Source organism: Nesoenas mayeri (assembly GCF_963082525.1).
Source record: "Nesoenas mayeri genome assembly, chromosome: 6".
In the NCBI taxonomy this organism is placed as follows: domain Eukaryota; kingdom Metazoa; phylum Chordata; class Aves; order Columbiformes; family Columbidae; genus Nesoenas; species Nesoenas mayeri.
The window spans coordinates 13,548,490-13,573,011 of record NC_137545.1 but is presented as its reverse complement, the minus strand read 5'-3'; the positions used below and the strand labels follow the sequence as shown (position 1 = coordinate 13,573,011).

General features: G+C 44.0%; 1 protein-coding gene across 3 annotated transcripts in view; it reads left to right on the top strand.

Annotated features, from left to right (window-relative positions):
- UNC80 (unc-80 homolog, NALCN channel complex subunit) overlaps positions 1–24,522 on the top strand; it is a gene marked incomplete at both ends in the record, with an annotated part of 127,149 nt that overhangs the window by 92,372 nt on the left and 10,255 nt on the right. For all 3 annotated transcript variants that reach the window (XM_080346916.1, XM_080346914.1, XM_080346915.1), the window contains 14 exons: positions 1,525–1,621; positions 2,296–2,466; positions 2,682–2,774; positions 4,975–5,010; positions 5,375–5,593; positions 9,548–9,748; positions 12,111–12,234; positions 14,568–14,693; positions 16,546–16,669; positions 17,374–17,580; positions 19,077–19,261; positions 20,147–20,312; positions 21,195–21,374; positions 23,341–23,479. In XM_080346916.1, coding sequence (XP_080203042.1) covers positions 1,525–1,621; positions 2,296–2,466; positions 2,682–2,774; positions 4,975–5,010; positions 5,375–5,593; positions 9,548–9,748; positions 12,111–12,234; positions 14,568–14,693; positions 16,546–16,669; positions 17,374–17,580; positions 19,077–19,261; positions 20,147–20,312; positions 21,195–21,374; positions 23,341–23,479 — 2,068 coding nt within the window. The remainder of the gene's footprint in view (positions 1–1,524; positions 1,622–2,295; positions 2,467–2,681; positions 2,775–4,974; positions 5,011–5,374; positions 5,594–9,547; positions 9,749–12,110; positions 12,235–14,567; positions 14,694–16,545; positions 16,670–17,373; positions 17,581–19,076; positions 19,262–20,146; positions 20,313–21,194; positions 21,375–23,340; positions 23,480–24,522) is intronic.

The following is a 24,522-nucleotide window of genomic DNA, read 5'->3' as shown; positions in this document are numbered from 1 at the left end:
TCTTCTCCCAGAATGCAGTCATATCTGTTTCTTATGCCTCATGAGGTTTTTAAAGTTGGCTTTATCACCGCCATTTATTTTATTCCAAAGCTAGTTTCCTGCATTGAGCCTGCTAGTCTGAGACTAGCCCCTGGCATTTTGAATTTTATCATGTGTGGGTGAAGAATAAAGATGCCTAATAAACTGTGTTGTGCTGATAAGATCAGTGTCTCCTCTGCTCCATGTGGGCAGGAAACAAAAGCATCCGCTCTCATGGGCAGACTATGACTCGTAAATTATGGATGCCATTCAGATATTCAACAGTGCTGAGTTCAGGGGGGATGTTGATTTATCATAAAGCAGAATATATACAGCTGAGTGATGCATCCAGGACAGTATGTCTCTTGATAGTTATCCATGGAGTGCAGCATTTAAGAATTTGGCTGCTTTGTGATTTGCAGGGGAAGTAATTTTTGCTGATTTTTATATGGATCTTCAACTTCTTTTCCAAACTTGTGCTTCCATTAAATAATACTGATTTTGATGAACTATGAATCCTGTCCAGCCCTAAGAGTTCAAGCTTTGTTGCGTACTGGGATTTTATAATGCTGCACAATTATATCACAAGTTATAATATAAAATGGTACAGAAACTGAAGATACTTCTTCCTCTCTGTGGATTGTAGTAAACATTTCTATAAAATCTTTGAGTTTTCTGTGGAGGATTATTCAAAGGCCTCTCCGAAAATTTCCAAGTGTCTGTTGATGATGCAACTGTAGATTAGTATGTTTTGTGCCAGGTGTTTTCCATATGGAGATCAGAATTGTCTAAAACATCTGACTTCCAAGTTTCATTGTTCAAAGTGATTTACATGCTTTGAGACCTTAACTTTAACTTAGGCTTCTGTATAAAAAAGTCCCTTCTGAAAATGGGACTATAGTTGTATTACAAATATTATTCTTTGGATACTTCAGTTTCCTGGCACCTGGCACTAATTATCCCCAAAGTAATATTTGTAGTATGAGACTTAAATGTTTTTGAAAACTTTTTCTCAAATCACTAGCAAAACAGACTCACTTTTGTGCTGGCACCCATGTGTCTACCAGTACAGAAGTGGCTTGATGTTTTAGAAGTAAAACTATCTTCTGCCATCAAGGGTGTAACAGCATCATTTTTAGTGAGGTGGAAACAACTAGGGAAAAGTGAAGCGAGCATAAAAATTGTCATTAAGTTGACATATGTCCTTGTTGTGTATGAGATTAAGATTTTGCTAGTGACGGGTGATGTTTGAAGCGGGATTCCAGTAGCAGCTGTAGACCTTACAGCAGTGATTTGACCTACTGAGAACTGCTTCTCACCTATTGAGTTCTTGGACAGCAGGATGCAGGTGGGAGTGCAGCATATGTTTCCTTTATATACATATATTTTTGTCAAAAATCAAGGGCCTATTGGGCAACTGAAGAGGTGGAAGGGAAGACTATGCTAGCTCCATTCATATTCAGTATGTTTGTGTGACAGTCTTCTCATATTGCTTTACTCCCTCAGACTTCTGCTATGGGAATGAAGACTTGACCTTTTCGATCAGTGAAGCCATCAAGCTGTGTGTGACAGTGGTGGCCTATGCTCCTGAATCATTCAGAAGGTGCTAATCTGTTTTCTTGCTTCGCGCAGACTCAGAAAAGGCACAAAAGCTGCATATGGCTTGGAAAAGCAGGGCTGGCAAATGGAGGCAGAGGATACAGAAATGCATCGCAAGCATGGGGCTTCTATATGAGGCCAAGCCTCTGCCTGTTGATACCACTCCTGGGGCACCAGCTCCAAATCCTGCCGGCTGCAGCACTAAGCTGGATGGCAGCCTGAGCAGCAGAACGTAAGCTGTATTTCCAAGTGGGGATCACCCTGTGTCCTGCAGGTTTCTGTTGGCAGAGGAAACTGGAGGGGGAGAAACAGGCAGCTGGAAAGAACAGGAGGATACAGAGGGAGGAGAGTAAACTGCCAAAGCAAAAAGGTTAGTTTCCAAGAGGGAACCATGGAAGAAAGAAGCCTTTGGAAAGGAAAACGAATGTCTGCAAAGGGATGATACCCAGAATTCTGGGTTGTTTTTATTATAATTGTTTCACGTATCAGCTAATTTTCTTTCTGATGTCCCTGATCCAAGAGTTTCTTCGGCCCAGGACTGCTTATCTAGTGAGAAGCAATAAAATCATAAGGCTAGTGAGAGATCCAGGGGTCTTCAGATAGAAACTTAAGCCTGCATCTGACGTGAGTTTCAGGACTGACAAAATAAAACAGACCCAATATTGGTTATTTTTCCAGCCTCCAGATGCTGATGGTCCTGGAAGCACTGGTTCCCTGTTACTTGCAGAAACTGAAACGACAAACCTCTCAAGCGGAGACTGCGACAGCAGCTCGTGAGGAGATCGCTGCTATGGCTGCTCTTGCCACCTCTTTGCAGGCCCTCTTGTACAGTGTAGAAGTTCTCACCAGGTAATCGCATGGCTCAAAGGTCTGAGCCTGCGTTTGGTTATCAGTGTGAGGAGGGGGAATGCACAGAAGGTCATCACGATATGCAGCGAAGCTTGAATAATGGTTGAGTTCTAGACATGGTAAAATTAGTGCCAAATCTCACCAGATCTCAAGCAGAATTTCAGTGCAATTGTTAGATTTAGTCTTTAGTGTGCTATTTACCTTCTCTTTGCCAGACCTATGACAGCCCCACAGATGAGTCGATGTGACCAAGGCCATAAAGGGACCACAGCAGCAAACCACACCATGTCAGCAGGTGTTAACACCAGGTAAGTCACTGGTGGGCTTTTCTTTCTTTCTTATTTTTCTGAAGAGTTGTTGTTTTGTTGTTTTTTTTTAAATTTTCGAGTAAGGTAACATCTCATTGCTCAGGGTGCTTAGAGAGCTGAGGAAGTGCTCTGAGTTCTGTGATTGAAAATAGTCAAATAAAAAGAGCACATAGCCCAGGGCTGCATTTCTGACAATAACCAAAATCCCCAAGACTAGAATTTCTAGTCTTGTGAAATCATGTGACTAAGTAGAAGACCAAGAATATCAAAATGGAAGATACCCGTCTTAAATGTCTTTTTTTCTCTGTTTTTCTTTTCACACTCTAGCAGCATACTGACAAAGTAGCTATGTCCATCAGTCCTCTGCTTTGTTTCCTTCTGAGTCCACTGTCAAAGTGACCACTGGGCAGAGCACACCTGGCCAGCAGAAAGGTCAGATCCTTCTGGCCTTGTTCTGAAAGACTGAACAACAGTATGAGCTCCAACTGCATGTCAGTTGAGACTTGCAGAAACTGGCATCTCCTCTAGTTTTCTTCCCTTTCCAGTTTCCTTTAACTTTTCCTACAGTCTATCACCTTTATATCCACATTGGTCTGGAGGGATTTTTTTGATATATTTTCAGTTATAGATAGCAAAGGAGTGCATGGCAGAGAATTTGAAAGTGAAGAATGGCTGGGAATATTTTTGTCCTTCTTAAAACAAAACAAAACAAACAGACAAAAACACACCAAAAAAAACCCTTCACAAAGAAGAGGGAAATAAGGAAGGAAATGGCACCAGCAGATGGTAATACTGCACCTTAGCCATATTGACCATACTAGTTAACGTTGCTGCAAATTAGACAAGGCCACTGGACAATTTAGTCAGTCACAGAGCAAAGACTTAAGAAATCTCATTACAAAATCCACCCACAGGCATCTGGGATTAAGAAGGTGTTCTTTGCAGTACTGGTTACTCTTCTGGGCAGCCCTGCCTTCTCCCAGCCAGGTTATGCCTTACTGCTTAAAATCTGAATGTTTGTGCTGACCTGGAAAGGGAATTCTCCCCTAGCACAAGCTGGAGTAGCTGCTCTTCCAGAGCAGAGTGTTTCCTCTAGGTTTCTCTTTTGTCTGTAACACCCGATAGCAAGTCTGCGCACAGCCAATGGTCTAGTACAATACTGTGTAGGACTGTAAAGCACCAACACCCTTCTGGCAAGACACACTTTCCAAGTTATTCCCTGTCTTCTTTTGTACTGAAGGAAGATAGAAATCACTCTCTGCATGGATCATCAAGGGGCTATTATGCCTATTTATAGATGCATATTGTACACATCTTGGTTGGAAACTCCTGCATCAGTCTGTTATTCTTTAAGATCGATTCAGGCATGGATGAAACACAACTTTGACTTTCAATCCCAGATTTGAGAAGCAGATAAACCCCTTCACGCTCAAGTCTGAAGTGTATTTATGCCATTTACTTCCATTGCAAGATTGCCCAGTGTAAGGAAAATAAGGTGTAATGGAAAGAAGTGCTTTATTATTTGTCTGCTGATTTTGGAGAGCAGTTAATACGCATCTGCTGACAGGCAATCCAGAGACTCCTGATGCTGTGTGACTCAGACAGCTTGGTTTACATTTCCAGATATTTCTGATTATCAAACATTTAGTCTCCAATCCAAAATATTTTTGCACTGCTCCAGGTTTCCTGCCTTTATTTCTTCTGTCGTGTTATCATTGCAACAGACATCTGCTAGCAACAGCAGGAGTCTCATGATGGTAGAATGCTCACTGTTCCAGCCTTGGACATGTTGGCCAAGTGGTGCAGGGTTTGTTAATGCTTTGTCAATGAGAATTGGCAAGAAAAAAGTACAATAAAGCAAAAAAACACACAGAGGTGAGCTCTGGCTTCATGAAACAGACCAAGCGCTGGGGTGAAAATCGGCTAGAGAAATTGCTTGGAAAAGGGCTGTGGTTCTTAAGCTTGAATTTTTCCTTTCATAACAAGGGCAATAGCTATAGGAACCTGTTGTTTGCTGCCAGTTGGCAGGTAAAGGCTATTCAATGTGATCACTAATGATGTGTAGCCATTTTTCCAGTGACACAAGATACCATCCTGCCCATGGTGAGTATACCTCTGGGCTGCAGCAGTTCTTTCAGAAAGGCACAGTTTAGGCACTACTAAGTTGCTGTTTACAACTGCGTTGTTTATGTTTTTCCAGGTACCCAGAACAGGGAGCCAAACTGCACTTTATCAGGTATGGTAAAATATTCACCCAGTCTTCCCTGACATGTGATGAACTGTTCCCCAGCAGTTTCCGTGTACACTGAGTCCCACCCACTGTTGCAATGACAAGCAGCCTTTCTTCAGGGGAGGGTCATGAAGGGTGGTTCATGTAGAAATTATTTACATTTTTAACAAGACTTTGCAGATCATAATTTCCTTTTTATTTTTTAATTGCAGATGAAACTATCTATCTTTTCAATTGCAGCAGAAAGCATCTGTTGCAAAATAAATAAAATAAAATAAAATAAAATAAAATAAAATAGGTGGTTGTAATCCAACCTTGCTGTTCCACTGCATATAACATTTCCCGCTTTTACTCATTTCACATTCTCCAGGGAGAACCTTCACTTACTGGAGGAGGGCCAGGGTCTTCCCCGAGAGGAGCTGGATGAACGAATTGCCAGAGAGGAGTTCAGGAGACCACGGGAGTCATTGCTGAATATCTGCACAGAGTTTTACAAGCACTGTGGTCCAAGGCTGAAGATTCTGCAGAATCTGGCTGGTGAGCCCCGAGTGACTTCTCTGGAGCTGCTGGATGTGAAGTCCCACATGAGGTATTCCACAGGCATTTTTCACTTGTCATTTCAGGGGGATTCCTTTCTTTTAGCTCTTGATTTTTATAAGGGCAGACGGAATCACTTTTTGGTGGTGTAGTAGCACGTTGCTGTCTGAAACATGCAGAGCTTGTTTCGGATGTTCCTCAGATTGTACCCGATGTGCTTGCGTATAAGGAAGGTTTCATGTGCTCTCCTCCGGTCTCATTCAGACCCCATCTCTAGGGGATAAAATACCTCCGTGGAAGCCCATCTGATACATCAGAATAATTTGCCATAAGGAGCAGAGCCTCTGCAAGGCAAGGGGTGAGGAAGCTGCCTAGCTCTGTGAATACGAGCTTTATCCTCTCCTGTGACACCGTGTGTCAGAACCAGCTGCTAACAAGCAAGAAAAGCAGAGCAACCACTGCACTGTATTGCAGAAATGCCTGAGATATGGAGGAGGATGGGGCAGAAGGCATTTACAGGACCACCACCTTGGAGTGTGATCCAGCAGGTGCACAAATCTTTGGTTAAGGTGCAGCACTGAGTTCGGGTTGCTGGTTGGGTGTTCGCTGCAAACCTTTTAATGCTGCGCTGAGCTAGAAGAAGTTGAGGGTAGGGATTTTTAAGCACTTTACCTCTGATTTCCTCCTCTGTGTTTGCTGTTCACAGTAAACACAAAGGAGCCTTACTGGGAAGTTTGTCCTGATAATAAAAACTGGGACAAGAGGGAATGGACCTGATTCTGTTGTCAGTTTTTCATTCATTTTCAGGGGAAACCCCTTTCTCACATGGTATTCCCTCAGGAAAAATGAACTCGTTAGAATTGTTTCATGGTAAGATGTGTCTCAATTAAAACAACACGGATACTCTCTGAGTGAGCCAGTTAGCACTGTTCTGACTGCCACTTGTCAGAAGGAAAATTTGGGTTAATATGAGGTGGTCCTAGTGTATCCCTTGTCAGGGTGTCACAGCAAGACAGCTATCTGAATTCTTTTATGAGACAGAGAAATACTTCAAGATCGTTCTTTGAATACAGAATAGCTAAATACCAAGAGGCATTTTTTATGACCTAGGACAAATAGTGCTCAGTAGGGTATTAAATAGGAAATATAGCAAAGATATCTTAAGGTGTTTGGGACTGGCCTCAAAAGTGGATCAGAACACCTTAACAGTGATTTACATTGCTCCCTGAACGCCAAGAGGCCATTCTGCCTGTGAATTATTCCTCTCTTTGAGTGCTATACTTTTTTCCTCAGAAATACCCTGTAAAGGAAGATGAAGGGTGACAGATCCCAGCATTGCACTGAACCAGCTCTACTGCTGCGCCTGGACCAAGGAAAACCCTCTAAAAGCTCTTTTACCTTTTACGTGCATACTCTGAAAAAAATGGCGAAGCCCCTTACCTGGCAGATTCTGTCACAAGCAGAAATCTTTGGATTCAGTCTCTCCCTATAGGGCACAAAATTGTGTTTGACATTAATTTAGGTCTTGTTTAACAAATCACCTGAATTCCTTTAGGAGTTGGGAGGTGTTTTTTGTTTGGGTTGTGTGTTTGCATATGAATGCACTGTTGCTGTTCCCCCCTCTAGCAAATGTTTAATAATTTAGAGGGTAATTTTAAACAAGAGATGTCATTCTTATGTTTGCTTGGCTGCAAACTGAAAACCTGCTGGCCGTGGCTGCTTTTGCAGTACCACCTGTACATTTTTTGCAAGGGACACAAGCCTCAGGAATCAGTACATCTCTTTAGCGGCATTACAAACTTTGTGACTTTTAGCAATAGAAGCCTGAGATAAGAACTTTAATCTTATGTTAGAAACAAAGGTGAGATTCTCAGGACAGATTATGTCCTTGGTTAGACATGTTGGGGTTTTTTAATTAATCCAATGGGAGTGAGGAACATGTGTCTCCTGAATGAACTTTATTTAGTGCTGTAAAGTAAGGTGCTTGCTTCTTTTTACTATCCCAGTCTTAGATTTGTATGTAACACAAGGATGCTCTAGTTTACTACCTGGAAGTATTTGCAGTTTAACAGTAGTGTGGGAACTTAATTTTCATACATTTTTATATTCCAGAGTAGATGATTTTAATTGTTCTTAAACTATTGTATAACGTATCACTCTCTCAAAGTACAAGTTTGACAAACTTCAATCCATACATACAGAAGGTGTCAGTGGTATATTTTCAGCAAAGATACTTTACTGTGAGAAGATTTCTGTGAAATAGAGTGCCAGGACACAGTAGTAACTGGCATATGCTGCATTTTCGTAAAGAAATAATGTCTTCCATGGTCAAAGGTTACAGCAGTAAAACTAAGGGACTGATCTGCAGAAGATAATGAATTGTGCTCTGATTCTCTTACGTCTCCTGGAAAGTGCTAGAAATAACTGCTTTATTGGGGTTGGAACCTGAATTGCTTTGTCACAGTTAGCCCTAAATAAAAGCGAACATCATCTTGATTCTTACATCAATTCATTTCATGAGTATCAGTGAAATGACTGACAGGATTTAACCGCTGTAGGAAAAAAAACCCTAGTTCTAAGTAGAGAGCAGATTTAACAGAATGTGATGTGACAGCTGTGGTCTAGAGGCTGACAGATGCCATTTCAGAGACTTCAGAAAACAAGATAATATGCTGGTTGCTTCAGACAGGATTCATCTCACCCAATTCTAGCCATTTAAAAGTTAAATGTTTAGTCTGCAAAGTTATAAAGATCTTTTTGGACCCAATGAAAAAGGAGAGGCACATCCAGTGAGCTGGTTATCCCAGTATTTCAGGAAGATAAGAATTTCCCTGGTTGCTTATTTCTGCATGAACGGAGCTGAAAGATTAATTGAGGTTGACATCTCAAGTTGGATGAGATGGATCTCACACTTCATAATGCATAAGAAGGTTTTCATATACCATTATGTGCCACTGATATTGTATTGCCAGAAAGAAGCATAAGTGTATGATAATTTAAACTTCAGAGTGTTTAAGAAAACAGAAAGATAGTAGAACAAGGTAGTGGTAAAAAGTAATAATGAAGAAATACTGGATAAAGAAACACTTTCATAGCACTTTTGGTTAATCTGAGGAACTTGTTGCCCTTGATATTGCTAAGTAGATTTTAAAGATAATAGAAATATATTCCTTTAGTTGAAGGCATTTCAGAAGCCCCCACAATATGAATAGGATTGTACTGTAATCATCCCCTACAAAGTCTATTGATGTTTCAGGAAGTACACAGGTTTCTGTCCCTTTTATTAGGAGATATAGCTTTATTACTTGTCTTTGTCTAGCACAAGTATTCAAGTATTTCAGTAGGTCATTGTCAAACTGCAAATCTAAGTTAAATGTTGCCATGGTTTTTCACAGTCAATACAGAAAATGCCACTGGCGAGGCAATATGTGGGAAGGTTAGAAGAAGCAGCAGCAACACAATCTGTAGAAGTGTTGGGAGAAACAAATCAAAGCTGCAAGGAGTAATCATCCAAAGCACATGTTGTGTAAACCTGCAGGATGGCACATTATTTTTTAAATTTAGCACCTGAAAATTGCACAGTGAGACCTCTTAAAGTGATGACACTGAAAAACAAGCACAAAACCAAACCAAATCACTCATTAGTTGACATACAGGCATACAGGGGATGTCAGGCCTGTTTGCAATGTTGTCATCTTAGTAACAGCTTGGGTACTTTGTTTTTAGCTACACAAACTGTGATTCCTCATGTTCCTTTGGTGCATTTAATATCAATGTAAAAATATTCTTAAGATCATTCACATGTACATAAATATAGACAGTGATTCCAGCAAAATAATTTTAACAAACCAGGAACTGTAGTATCAGGTCTAAGAGTTTAAATATCAGCACATTTGACTTTTGCATCTTTTTACTAGGCTACTGAAGATTTATCTGTTAATTCATTGGCATGTGTGGAGAATTGCAAGTTGCATTTGATTTTGCTCCTAACAAACCCTGGTTTTAGATTGGCAGAAATCGCACATTCCCTGCTGAAACTGGCACCTTATGACACACAAACGATGGAAAGCCGAGGTCTCCGGCGCTACATCATGGAGATGCTGCCCATCACTGACTGGACAGCTGAGGCGGTGAGACCTGCCCTTATCCTCATCTTAAAGAGACTGGACCGTATGTTCAATAAAATTCACAAGATGCCTACTTTGAGGTGAGCAGGTATAATGGAACCACTCTGGGGTCCGTTTCTGATGTTTCGCGCCTTGAAGTGTGGGTATGTCATCTAATTAAAACTGTCATGTTGATGTGAAACTTTACGACATATGAGAAAATGAACAGATGTTTTTTATTTCAGTAAGTGTGCATTTATGTTGACATATTTGTTGTGTCTTTTGGTAGCAAAAAAAGAAATGCATAGTTATTAAGAACTACAGAGACAACCTCCAGAAATCACATTTTTCTTTCTCCAAAACAAGTCTTCAGATTTGTACCATCTCACTACCCTCTTTATTTATTTAAGTTGTGAGGCGAGGAGATTAATTTTATTTTTTAACAGAAAGTTAAACTGTAGCAAGAGTATTTCTAGCATGCCTTCTCAGGAAAACACCGTCATGTTCTCTGTGAAGTTAAAAATAGTTTGGAGCTATGCAGCAGCTTCTGAATGCTCCTTAGTAAAGGGAACAGAATTGCATCAATTAAGTCTAGTCAGAGGCTAGTGAAAGCCTGGTGCATCACATAGTATCATTGTGGTACAGGCTTTGGCAACTTCAAGAAATATTCAATATGAAGCATTCCTGCCTCAGAGGCAGTGATAGAAATCCAGTCTGGATAGTACAAAATCTCAGCCCTCTGGATTGTCCAGTGATTTAAGTAAAAAGGGTCATGGGTGTCAGTCACTGCCATGGGCATATGTCCTCGACTGCTGGAGTCACTCACTTGGTTGGCAGTTTCAGCTGAGAGGCCAAATTATGTTAGAGAACATCAAAACTTAGGACACAGACACAAAGCTTTAGGTCCCAATGGGAATTGTATGTACCCAACTAAGATGGAGCAAATAACAGGGAGGTGATCTCTTCTTTCTGGCATCACTGTCTGTCACTTTCCTTTGGCTAACAATTTGCATTAAGAAACTCCTACCCGTGTAGGGAATTTAGAGGCAGAAATTTTGTGCTTCTCCTTCCTGCTGGTTTGATTCTTTGCCATGTCTTGCCTGCTTCTCGCTTATTCTTTCTTTTCTTGCTCATACTTTCTTCTGCCTCAAAGGCAGCTTAGGGGTCTTCCTGTTCCTGAAGATCTTTCCTGTTTGTGTAAGCTGAATGAATGCTCATAAGTAAAAATTCTCTTCATATTCCCTCTGTCTGTGCCTGTACTTATGCCTGGCTGAAATTGCTCTTCCGTACACAAAGGAACAGAGACAGCAAAGCCACTGGACCAAATACAGCAAGTATATTAAAGTGTCACTGGGCCAAGAAGTTTCTTAGAGATGGGGCTGGGTGCCAAACCCCAGGGGCCATCCAGTGGGGTACTCACATCAGAGTCTTATATGCTGCCTCCTGTGGGCACCCCACTCCAAACACACTGTCTAATGGGAGTAGTATATGTGTAAGAACAAGTACAAACTACTGTTCTGGAGATCTGGGAACAGCGGATGCTGAAAGAGTAAATGTATGTTGGTCTGTAAAAGAACTTACATAGTGAACACTTGATTCCCCAGTAGGGGAGCTTGATTAGGATATCGTTTAGTCTTGAGCTAACAAGTTATGCAAGCCTTGCCTTTCTGTTCCCATAAGCCAGATGTTAATTCAAGAACTATAGTTACTCCAAAGAGTCAGGCCCTGAGATGAAGGGTGTGAAGCATTTTGATGTTACCTGTGCTGTGTCTGCTTATGATTAGGAAGGACTCCACTCAGCTTCTGTCACAAAGCTCTAAAAGCTGCTTTGCAGAAAAAAAGCAAAGTGTCAGGGAAGAAAGGATCCTGGAATGAAGGACTTTGGCGCTGGTAAAGAATGAATCAGCCCTCCTGCACAGGATGGGGAAGGTAAAGGTTGCACTGCTGGGCCAGTTTACATTTAGGACAGGCTGTGTTGAGGACTCACACTGGCAGAGCAGACTGGGCTGCACAGTGCCTCATGGAGGGCACTCACAGCTGATGGGTTTGCTCCTTTCAGCGAGCACATCCACCGGAGATGTAGGGGTGGCTCTCAGCTGGCAGCATGGCACAGCAGACCTTTCCCCACACAGGCAGACCCAAGACAGTGGTCTGCTGGCTGCCTTTCATCTGCTGGCTGCCAGAGGATGTGTCAGGGTGCAGAGCACAGCTCATCCGCCGTTACTGTTGTCAGGGAGTTTGTGTCACTGGAGCAGACCCCTCCGCCACGTTTCTCATCTCTCTCAAACGCCCGGTGTGCTCTGTGGCTCTGTGCTTTTCCTGAGCTGCGCACTTTGTGCTCATCTTGGACGTCGTCGCTGTCTGAACTGTTTCCTCTGTGGGCGTCAGTGTGTGTCGGTCGCCGTGTTTGCGAGGCGGGGGGCAGGCGGCCGGCGGCTAACGGCACCTACTGTTGTATTGCAGGCGCCAGGTTGAGTGGGAGCCTGCCAGCAATTTGATTGAAGGGGTTTGTTTGACACTTCAGAGGCAGCCAATCATATCCTTCCTGCCTCACCTTAGGTCTCTGATCAATGTCTGTGTCAATCTGGTGAGTAGCCCAGCGGCAATCCCGTGAACCTTTGCTAAACCTCCCCCTCCTGTTGACTTCTCTGGACAGAAGATGACAGTCCATTCCTATTTCCATCATTATGCTTGTCCCCCTTACTCCTGGCAAGGGGACTTTGCAAGTGACACTAGAGACAGCAAGGTTCATTTTTGAAGTGGTGCATGGGGAGATGCAGTGGCCGGTAGCGGTGGTCAAGCGATTTACTTCCATTGCTTCCCACGCACCACTTTGAAGATCCGCCTTCGCCAGATTGAGCTGAGAGTTGAGGGCTGCAAGTTGGAGAGTGGGGTGGTGGAGACTGCACACACCTGGGAGAGGCAGGGAGAGGGTGGCACTGGGGATACCTACCGTCTCCAGTGGGGAGGGACCCTGATGGCTCTGTCAGAGGCCACCAGGTGTTGGCTAGTTAGAAGCGTTCACATGGGTGGATTCACCCCACTGTTTGCAATGTCCCTGGCTTGATCTAGTAAAGGTTTGCACTGTACAATGTTCAAATCCCACTCTTAGTAGGATTTATGCTCCTAAGTGTGTTACAACAGAGAGGTGATGCTGATGGAACCTGTCTGGTCATTCAGTGATTGTAGTGTTCCTGCAGCTATTATACTGGCAGCAAACCCTCAATTTGGTATCAGTGTAACTCCAGCCATTTGGACAAAAATGCATGCTTACATTCCGTGTGGAAAAAATACAAATAAAGGGGGAAAAGCTGCACTAGCATTTTTATTGTTATTGAGATTTATAACATTGTCTCCTTAGAACGTGAATGTTGTAACTTTTTCCAGCAGTTACAAAAAAACTCTCAGGGTTCACTAGTGCCCTGAGGGGCTTAAAACAGTGATCATCAGCTAAAAGACAATATCTGTTTTTGCCAGGCTCCCATCCTTTAAGTCCATTCAGCACTCATCTCTGCAAGGGCAGGGTAGCTCCCGCCTGTCAGAGTCCATAAGACTTTTTCCTTGTTCAAGCAGAGGTAGCTACTTGGAGGTGCCGCAAATTTGGGCCCTCAGACAGCTTAGGCTTGCTCCATGGGGAGGCTGCTACAGAGTTAGCTCAAATACAAGTTTAGAATGGATTTGCAGTTTGGCAAGCAGGCATGGTAGAGTGAATCAGGCCAGCAAGCTCTCCAAAGGGCCTGCATTAACCTTCAGAGAGTGCTCTAAAAATATTGCAGAATAATAATAGCAGAAAGCTCTGCAGTGTTGAAGTGCAGTCATAATGCTTACATTCAGCTGGCTGGGACCCTTAGAGACAGCTACCAGGAGTTGTACTCTTACTGTTAAGAGTATTTTACCTTTAGCTGTCAGAACTAGGGCCACTGTGAGCTGTGGGAGCAGCCCTGACTGCGTGCTGTATCATGTGTAGACCAGTTGCATCACTAAACCCAAAAAGAGATCAGCAAAGAAGGCAAGGAAATGTCTAAATTATAATCCCTAGTGATATAAAGAAAGGGCTCCGCTTCTTCCCCTTCTAAATTGTCTTTCGGTTTTCTGGCAGAAAACTGGTTGCCGCCCTTTTCCCCAGGATGAATTTGGAAAATAAACAAAAAACAGTGCATTCCTCTCCCCTAAGCTTAGGCATCTGCCAGGTAGCTTCTGCCTGTTCCCGTCATCTAGATGTGTCTAGTCATGGACAGAAACAGGCATATGTGGGTCTGTGATTGAATTACTTCTGAGGGACACATCCAAAACAGTTCAAATAACACCCCCCTAGAAGTGCTATTTTATTTTGCTGATATTCCAAGCAGCTCCAGACAACCAGGTCACATGCAGGGGACTCTGCTTCAGACATCTGGGGTCAGGTGAGATGAATCAGCCTTAGACTTCCTAAGAATAGACTGTGTTTGAGAGGAATCTGAACATTGTACAAAACCCGTCTTGGGTCAGACTTAGGACATTATTTTTCAAGTAGATCAGCAAGAGAAGGGGAAAGATGTCCAGTTTCAATGCAGACTTTTTGCTTTGATTACATATTTTTATTTGTTACAGTCGTTACATGACATATCCTCCAACTCAACTGTTCCACTAGTCCAGTGCTGGTCATTGAGGGCTGGTACTGGGTACATTTATAAATGTACCGGGTTACCTGTGCACTCCTCCCATCCTTGCTGGTTCCCTCTTTTGCCCTCCCTTTCCCTGCTAGAACTCCTCCTCACTGGCTCCAGCTCCCACAAGGACCACTGAGGGGGCTGGTTCTCCTAGATCCACCCCAACTCAGTGCTCGATGGAAGGTGCCTCCATTTCACTTATGTTGGAGGATATGGCATGGATGAAACTGTACGTAGTCAGTTGTGGTGATGTGCTCTGTTTGTATTGCAGGTGATGGGAGTGGTAGGACCCTCCAGTGTGGCTGACGGATTACCCCTTCTTCATCTCAGCCCTTATCTCTCGCCACCTCTGCCCTTCAGCACAGCTGTTGTCCGGCTTGTAGCATTGCAGATACAGGTGTGTCTGCCCTGGCCTGTGGCCAGGCCTGTTGTAGCTTCTGGTTGAGACACCAACTCATGGGTGCTCTGTTTTCTTTCTGCAAAAGCTGGGCAAAAACTGTGGAACACACACCAAAAACGAAAGAGAAGCAACATGTAAATTCTCCCTTCTCTTTGAAGGCTTGAACTGAGCTCAAAATCCAGCTGTTGGGGCCAAGTCCACAGCAAGCATCTATCAGCTTAACACTGCCATTGAAGTCCAGGGTGTTTGTCTGATTGATGCTGTTGAAGGCTCTGACAAGCACGTTAGGGTTCTCTGCAGGATCCGAGGAGCTGGCATAAGTCTCCGGCCACAGGGAGAGGGGCTCTGGCTCGGGTCATGTCCACGCAACCCTACCTCTTCCTGTGGGACCATGAGTGCAACTGAGAGTGGAGTTTGTGCTCTTCTGCTCTTACCTGAGCTTGTCACAATGTGCCAGCTCAAAAAAACAGGGCAACTTGGCTTTTCAGCTGCTGACTCAATAGCATCCTTGTTGTCCAGAATTAAGAAAAACATCCTGGACTTTTTGGAGAATTTTATCACTATTCCTTTCTCATAGCAGTGCCATAACTATTACAGAGTCTTTCTGCCTCTGTATCCCTTTCTCTCCCCATTGGCATTAAATCAGACAGAATGGTGACCGAAGAATGGAGAAATTTCCTAATCTAGTGCCAACTTGCACTTTTAAACATGCATTGACACATCCAGATGAATACTTCAGCAGCTATTTCTGAGCAGCAGGGCAGCTTGGGAAGGAAGGCTTATAGGGACCGAAACACACTGCTGTCCCTCAGAGCACATGGCACAAAAGTACTTTTTGGTACTAACTGACACAGAAAGGACAGATTTCTTCCAGCTCTGAGGTAATGGTTCTTTCATAAAAGACAAAAAAAGAGGCCACCTTCACCTTCCCTGAAATATTTTCTCTTTTTTGAAACCAGATATCAAAATAATAACTTTTTTACATGTATTGGGAGTTTTTACTTTTATTATCCTCTTGTCTCTGTTCACTAATTCATGGACTTCAAATGTAATGAAAACCAAACATCAGAAAAACACATAGTAGTCATAATTCCTCATACTTCCAGCAGCATATGAAACAGAAGTACTTCACACCCCAACAGAAAACATCTGGAATTTCTCAGGCTGGGTCTGCAAGTTTGAGGGTTTGGAAGGTTCAGTTGCATTTCACAGCCAAGTCTGGAGCAACTGGGAAGTTGCAAATGAGCAAAGGTTCCAGTAACAGTCATTTGTGTTATCTCCTCTAAAGAAGATGAAAAAACTCAATTTAGCTTCACTATGCACCGAGAAGTAAACGCAGATTTTGTTTATGTTTTCAGAACTTCATTCTTTGCGTTAGGGAGGATAATTGAGCAGCACAAAGTGATGGAGAACAAAAAACGTGCTCGGAAATAACCTCCATGTTGGGACAATGGAATATTTAGGTTATATCACTCATGCAATTTCCTCCGTTTCTTTTTTTATTCCACATGGACTAGGTCAGATCCTGATGCCATTCACAGCAGTGCAGAGTTTAGGACTAACACTCAGGTGACTCCTGTGGGATACATCTGATTTTGTTAATGATGTCTGTGATTTAGGGATCTAGGCTTCTTGCATCTTGGCTATGACAAGAGCAGGTGACACCTATGTTACTCTGTGAATTCCTTTTACCCCTAAGTGGTCTCAGGGCTCCTAATTCAATCAAGTCATCAATGCTGGCGTGGTACTGTGTAAACAGGGTGCCCAGGGGACCATCATTCCCTGCAGTAACTTGTATGCGTGATCTGATGATGAAATCGTTTAATCCTTTCTTATTATTACTGCACAGGCTTTGAAAGAAGATTTCCCCCTAAGCCATGTCGTCTCCCCATTCACCAATCAGGAAAGAAGGGAAGGAATGCTTTTAAACCTACTGATTCCATTTGTGCTCACAGTAGGATCTGGAAGCAAAGGTCTGACTAATTTAACAAAAATAATTTTTCTCCCCCTTTTCTGACAACTGATGTTTGTGCTTTCCCTGCCTTCTGTTGATTTGTATATTTTAATTTGGTTTTCTTTCACTGGCAGTGTGTCAGCTAAGTGCCCTTTGGGTCCAAGACTGAAAAGAGCCCCACTAGGAGAAGTTGTTTTTTCTCTTTGTTTCAGCTGTGCCGTGGTTCTTGAGTCAGGTCTGACACAGATGTGCTCCTTCATTTGAAACTGGAGGGCAGAGCAGGACAAATGTGTTGTAGCAGAGGTCACAGAAATTGTGTGCCCCTGTGGATCACAGTCTGCCCAATCCATGCCACTTTGTCTGGCACAAGTCCTGCTCCTGGCTTTCTTCTATAGACGGTGATCACTGGTAAATCCCTAAATGAAAGAAAAGAGTAGAGGGAGAAGGGAATCTCAAAAGTAACCGAGATAATGAGACTGCCGAATGGGACATTTCTTTGTGCGGTGTAGCTCTGTGTTGGCGCCTGTTTGTATTGGTGTTAAAATAAACTTTGCCTTTGCTTGCAGGAGGAGAACCAGCATAACAAGGTGTGGGGGACGGAGTTTTGGCTTAGGGGATGTTTGAAATTGCACCCCTTTTTGGAGCTGAACAGGGTCTGGATCTTCTGAGTGTCTTTGATGGAACGTAGGCTGATCTTTCTCTCTTTCTCCCAACACACCTCAGACAGCCCCTGGCTGGAGCAGCCTGAGGTCCTGCTGCTGCTCCAGACCGTTATCAATATCCTCCTGCCACCTCGCATCATCAGCACTTCCCGCAGCAAGAACTTCATGCTGGAGAGCTCCCCAGCCCACTGCTCCACCCCAGGGGATGCGGGGAAGGACCTGCGACGGGAAGGGCTGGCAGAGTCCACCAGCCAGGCTGCCTACCTGGGTGAGTGATGGCTTCTGCAGGTAAAACGGAGCGTTCAAGACTATAGACAGCATCAAAGAAAACCATCTCAGGCAGGCGCTGAGCTCTTTAGAGCTGCTTTAGGTCTTCTCCCGAACAAGGGGCCAGGCCAGACCGTGAAGCCAGGAGTATCTCTGGACTGTATTGCAATGTGAGCAGTGTCTGCACTGCAGCTGGAGGAGATTGCAGCACAGGTAGAAGTCACTCAGTTTTCATACTTCCAGAATATAGCAGTGAAGCCACAAAAGGCAAGTTAGCCTGCCTGCCAGCCCCTAACTTTGTAGCCTCCCTGGCCCTTGGCTAGCAAGGGTGAAATGTGATGCAGTCGGTCTGCCTGCTGACCCTGTACACACACGGTCCTTACTGATGGGTATTCCCTCTGCTCGCTGTCTGCTGCTGCAGGGTAGGACTATGTTTTCTCACATGTGACCCACAGGTGAAAGGAAAGAAAAAGTAATCAAATTGAAGATGCAGCAGCACTGCAGGTTATCAGGGCTATATGGGGAGAGTTTTGTCTCAAAGCTCTCACTCCTTCAAACAGCTTCTCTGTTTCTGATTTCATGAGGGCATTTATTCAAAGACTTATATTCAGGTCCTTGTTAACTCATATCTAAGAACTGGGGTGACACTGGTGAAAAAATGGCAGCTCACCACTGATTTAGTCCCCCACCCCAACAAACTTGGATACGGATGTGTGATGGCTGAAATATCTTGGCCATCCCATCAAGAAAGATGGAGTAGTCAGCCTTTCCCCAACAATTTCCAGGCCTCCCTGTTTGTTCCAGACCAGGGGGAGCATGGAAAGGAGGAGATTCCTTGTCCCTCCTGTGAGCTGCCCACTTTAATATAGAGCATTGTTTTGAATCTAATCACTGTTCATGGCCATTTGCAAAGCAGTGCTTTTGTGAATTATGGCCCTTGGCTTACTGGACCGTATTTTTGTTTAGATTACAGTTTGCCCATGACTCATGCAGCTGCACTGCTAGAAAGGCTCTTTTCATTACCCTGTAAATAACCTGGAGGTTATTGTGCGTACAGGGTGACTCTTTGTGTGGATATGCTTGATCAAGATTTTTGAGGTTATCTGATCAGCCAGGGCTGTATTCTCCCCCCAGGCTGCTTTCAAAATATCTGAATTCCAGGAAGACAAAAGAACTCTGCAGGGAGGGAAAGGTGAAGCTATAGCAAGAAAATACAGAGAAACTTAGGTACAAAGTGGGAGAGTTTCTCTAGAAATGGGACCCTCAGTCCTGATCCTGAGGCCTTTATTATAAGAAAGTTGCCCACCTTCCCTGACATGTTTGGGGACTGATAGACAAGGCAGGTGTGGCTCTGAGGTGTGTGGGTGTGCATGTGCACGTGCATGCATGCATGCGTAGGTTTGTGCCCGCTGTGGTCCCCCCTTTTCTCCCTCAATGCTTGCAAGAGACACTGATAACATCTCTGACTGCTGCTCGCTGGTGTGTGTTCCTCTGTAGCCCTGAAGGTGATCCTTGTTTGCTTTGAACGCCAACTGGACAGCCAGTGGTACTGGCTGAGCCTGCAAGTCAAAGAGATGGCACTGCGGAAGGTGGGAGGGCTGGCCCTGTGGGATTTCCTCGACTTTATCGTGCGAACACGGATCCCTATCTTTGTGCTCCTTCGGCCCTTCATCCAGTGCAAGGTAACAGTTGCTTTGGCTCCTGACAGATCACTCCCTGAAGGCAAGATATCCTTTGTTCCCCTGCTGAGAACAGAGGAACAGTACTCCTGGAAGAACTGTGTATTTATGGAGGGAACAACTTTTCAGAAGTTAGTAGGCCTGAGAACCCTTTGAAACTATAATTAGTCATAGGGCTTTTTCCTAGACAACACTAACAAGTAGGCCAGTTATACCAGAGCTCTGACCCATGGAGTACAGCTACTCCTAGTTCTCCCGGATGAGGAAGTACTATTGGGCTCAACCAAGAGGGTTTGCATGCAGACTTAATTTTGCAACAAAGGCACTCAAAGCACTTGGAAGTAGGGTGGATGCTCTGAGGGGTGTTGGCATGGTTGGCAGAAATCTTCCAGAAATCTCTCTTCTGCACAGAGCCAGGCAACGCAGTTAACAGCCAGGAAGGAGCGCTCCACTTTCCATCTCTTGGGTGAAGGTCTGACAGGACCATTGTGGATGGACAGACAGCTGCTAGGCTGAGGTGACCAGGGCTTAAGTTAATCATGGCTCTTCGCTGCTTGCCAGCTAGACTAGCACGTGGTACTCCGCCTTATTTAGCCTACAATGTCTCACCATTTAGACTAAATCCTCTAGGAGGAAGGAGCTGTCTCACGTGAGGGCAGAGCTTAGCATAAGGAAGCCCCAGGTACCAATGTCAGTGAGGTTTTGGCATCTGTTCAATCAAATATAAGGTTGACCATGAAACACAGGTGGATATGTCATAGCTAGAGTTAAAACCTCATGCCTACAAAGAGGACAATCTGCTGGCTGCAGGCTCATGCTGGTCTGGAGGTTAATCTCAGTTCTCTGGACATCATTTCCCCGCAATGCTAACATGTCCCAATTTTGCAGCTGCTGGCCCAGCCGGCTGAGAACCACGAGGAGCTGACTGCCCGACAGCACATTGCTGACCAGCTGGAGAGACGCTTCATACCGCGCCCGCTCTGCAAGAGCTCCCTCATCGCCGAGTTCAATAACGAGCTGAAGATCCTGAAGGAGGCCGTGCACAGCGGGTCTGGTAAGGAGGAGAGGGGAGAGCTGAGGGCCATCAACCCAATCTGCCCAGCTGGCTTGCCCATAAAGTCATTTGTGAGGCAGACCTGCGTGCTGCTGTGGGGTTGTCCACCCCCACCCTGGCAGCCTGCCCCTGGATCAGGCCCTATGCCCAGCCTTGCCACTGGACAGCCAACACAAGTCCAGGTTAGTGGTGAAATGCACCTTGTCGTGACCATTTGTTTCTGCTAAATCTGAGCCCTGTTTCCCAGCAGCCACATCTTGCTGTCACAGTCAGCTTGTGCAGCCCCAACCCACGAGGCAGCAAGCCACTGCCTACATCTCTGTAAATCCAAAGCTGCTCGTGCAGAAACATCTGGCTGTTTGACAGCAGATATGTGTCCTCGTTGGACCTCTTGGGCTCTTTTTTATTTTTCCCTACCGTGAGATGCAGATCAGCATCCCTGAGCTGACGGTGCACTGAATTCTCTTACATGAAAGGACATTCTTCTTCTGTACAGTCACCCTTATTACCACGAGATGGCAGCCGCTGCTTACACATGGCAAGCGATTTTATGTGCTTTGTTCTTAAGAAAACAAATTAAAAAAAGAAAATGCCTCAACCTTTTCTCCTTGGCAATAATTTACCTTGTTCCTAAATGTTGAAGCTGATCTGGAAAATACAGTGCTAAGGTTAAGGGAGAAAACAAGACTGCGTAAGAAAAAAACCCACAGATTTTGGAGAGATGAGGTGAGCCAGGGCAATCGTGTATGTTTTATCACCTCTGCCAAGCCCTGCCCCACTAGTCTGTGCAGAACCAGGTGCCTGACATGATAGGCATGCTCAGCGAGTTATTGATTTCCAGTACCATCACTGAGTTGGCTTTGGTTTCCCACTCTTGCGCAGCTTACCAAGGGAAGACATCTGTGAGCACCGTGGGCACCTCCACCTCCGCTTATCGCCTGAGCTTGGCCACCATGTCCCGCTCCAACACTGGCACGGGCACAGTCTGGGAGCAGGACAGCGAGCCATCCCAGCAGGCCTCGCAGGACACGCTGAGCCGCACAGATGAGGAGGATGAAGAAAGTACGTGGCTATTGGTTCAAGCTAAGGCCCCAGTGTTGAAGATGTTTTCCTGATGCCCCTTTCTCGAGGGGAAGACAGTCAGTTGTCCCTGTATCAGTGTGAACAACAGGTCCATAGAGGCATGAGGCTGAGAAACTGGTGTGGTTGCTACACCATTCGTGGTGTTAAAGCTTGGGTCATTGCATGCCACCTCATTCCCATTGGGTAGGAAAAAGGGAACAGGCAGATGAATGGGATCTGGGAATAACTTCAGTGAATGGGACCTGGGCTAACATGCAGTCCTCGCAGTACCGACAAGGCACTTGGCAACCAGTTCTCTCTGTGGCCACCATCACGACAGCAGGCAGAGGCTGTGGCCGGCTCTGTAGTTAGGATCCTGCTCCTGCAGGATCTGAGTGCTTCCTGCTCATTACTTCTGTCCAGATGCTCTGACGTGGAATATGTTGTCCTTGTGCTGCATGGGATCCAGCTGTGGCTCTCTGCAGGCTGGAATATCTGTGTGCTTGTGTCACTTGATTAACAAAGAGGAAATTAAACCTTAAATCTACTGACAACAAAAGCTTGATCTCCCTTTTGGGCAGCTGGCAGGTTCTGGGGTTGCCAGGCTTTCTGGCACCCATTTAGAAGGAATAGGACAGTGAGTCTTTCAGGGACTAATTTGCAATGACCTGAACGTTGCTTTGTCATTTCAGCTGAGTTTCATGTTATTCTTGGAATTTTGCCTTCTCTCTGCCTGTCAGTTTTCCATCACTGAAAGCCAGGGTAGAGAATTCTCCTCATGTGTCATCAAGCTTGGGATTCCCCCTGCTTTAGCAGGAATACTATCTTCTGGTGCTGCAACAGTTGGTTGCCTTATGCCTCAATATCTGAAACTCAGGTACTTAATTTCTGTATTTGAGGACTGCTGACTATTCCCCAGAGACATTAAAATCAGTAAAAAATGGGTTTAAAAGAAGGGCCTGTGCAGTCATGGAAGAATTGCCTTTTGAGAAAGAACAGCCTGAAACTTTCCAGCCTCAGCCCAACTTTATTTGAGCTGGGTTCATCACTAACCATTGCACAATCCACCCAGTATTGTACTGCTGATACATTGCTCAGATACTCACTGTGGCAAACTCTGGTTTCAGAGTCATATTAATTATGAGCCACTGTGTGGAATGATGAGTCCTATCTTCCTATGTGCTTGCGGCAGTATTGCTTCAGCCCTGCTTTGGCCTAATGCTGCCATAAAACATTTCAGTATATCAAAACTGGAAATGTTCAAAAAGAAAAGAGAAAATTACACAAAACTTCCCCTTTGTTTGTTTGTTAGTAAGGTTTGTTGTGGTAAGAACCACAACAGAGCCATTTCTTTCCAGGTACTTTATATCATTTTAAACAGCACGGAAAATTTCAAGCAGTCCTGATCGCAATCCAACTGTTGACATAATTCAGTTGCAGTATGATGCACTTGAGTCAGTTTATCCTTTATTTTGTGACATTTTCAAATGCATGTCCCAGACAGTGTCAGTTCTGCATTTTGCTGTTATGTATTTTTATCTTTTGTAAGAGTGCCTTGCTATATCATAGCAGCAGTTCATTTGACACCAGCAAAATGTGCAGATACAACCTTTATGCTAGAAAATAGTGTATATTAACAAACAATTTATTGATCACAGGAATTAAACCTTAGTGGAAGCTGAATTCCCCAAACACATTCTCCTGAAAGCTATATAAGCTGAAAGCATACATAAATCCCTACTCCACATGTGCTGGGTTTCCTCATCCTGCTGGGTTTTGTGCATCTGTCTTTCTGAACTGTGACTGTAAAATCTAATGGAAGTATTCAAATTTGCAGGCTTGGGGTCTTGGTAAGTAGATGCTGGGTACGCCTCTGGCATCCTGCTAACTCTTGACAACTGTAAATATATAGGTGGGGTTTGGAGTGGTTGTTTCCTCTCTTTTCCTGTTTTTTCTTGCTTTTTAGATGATTCCTTGAGCATGCCCAGTGTGGTAAGTGAACAAGAAGCATACCTTATGGGTGCCATTGGGAGGAGGCGGTTCTCCAGCCATCTCTCCAGCGTGTCTGCACCTCAGGCTGAGGTGGGCATGTTACCCAGCCAAAGGTAACAACATGAGCTTTTCACCTTTCCCATTATAGTCATGAGAGCAGAAATGGTGCAGGTATATTATGTGTACATCAGAGATGTGGGGTAGTAGAATCAGCATGAGCATAGTGATGCTAAATTAATTAATCCTGAAATAATGCTGGACCGAGGGTGCGGGGTTGGAAACAGGGATTTGCCAGGATGATCTGTGTCATGTGAAGTCCGTAAGAACAAGCTATCATCTACAGAAACCGTCTTCTTAAACAGTTTCAGAAACCCTCAGCACTATTATTCTCCTCTGGTACTACCATGGATAGCAAAAGAAAATCAATTATTTGGGGGTTATATGATGAACTAGGGGACGATACACAGACTGTGCAGGAAGTGAGAGAAATCCTGAGAAGCTGGGAAAGGAGGCAGAGGCATCTTGTTTGATTTATTTTGTTTTCTTCCATGCAGTCTTTGTCCTTCCTAGAACAGTAACTCGCTCATCACGGAAACTGAATGTCAGGTTCGAAGATGGGATTTAACACTGTTCAAAATCAGAAATACACTAGTTGATAGAAATACCTGTGAATGCATTATTCCTGGTTAACATGGAGTAGTGAGAAAGAGATTGGAATCTGGGAAATGTCCATCTTTAGAAGATGCAGATAAAAGTTTTGCATTTAAATGTGGGCTTTTTTGCTAAGTAAGAAATGTTTATTGTTTTATTTGTCTGCAACATAGTTATCCAAGGATATATGACAACAGACACATTAATTTATGTTACTTCCTTTGAAGCTTTAAAGAATAAATTCTACATTATCTCTTGACCAGCCTTGGAAAATCAAGCAATAATTGTTCCCTCCCCACTCTTGCTTGGAATTAAAGAAATAACCTTGATACAAGAAAGAAAAGTAACAGCTGTGGCACATACCAGCAGAGATAGGGGAAGTGATTTACAAGAGAGAAGTTGCACAGATTTTATCTGGGAGTTTTCACAAAAGGGCTTACAGGAACTCATTTGACTTTTGAACTCGATCGATTCAGTCCCTTTGTTTCTTGAAAAATTAATATTC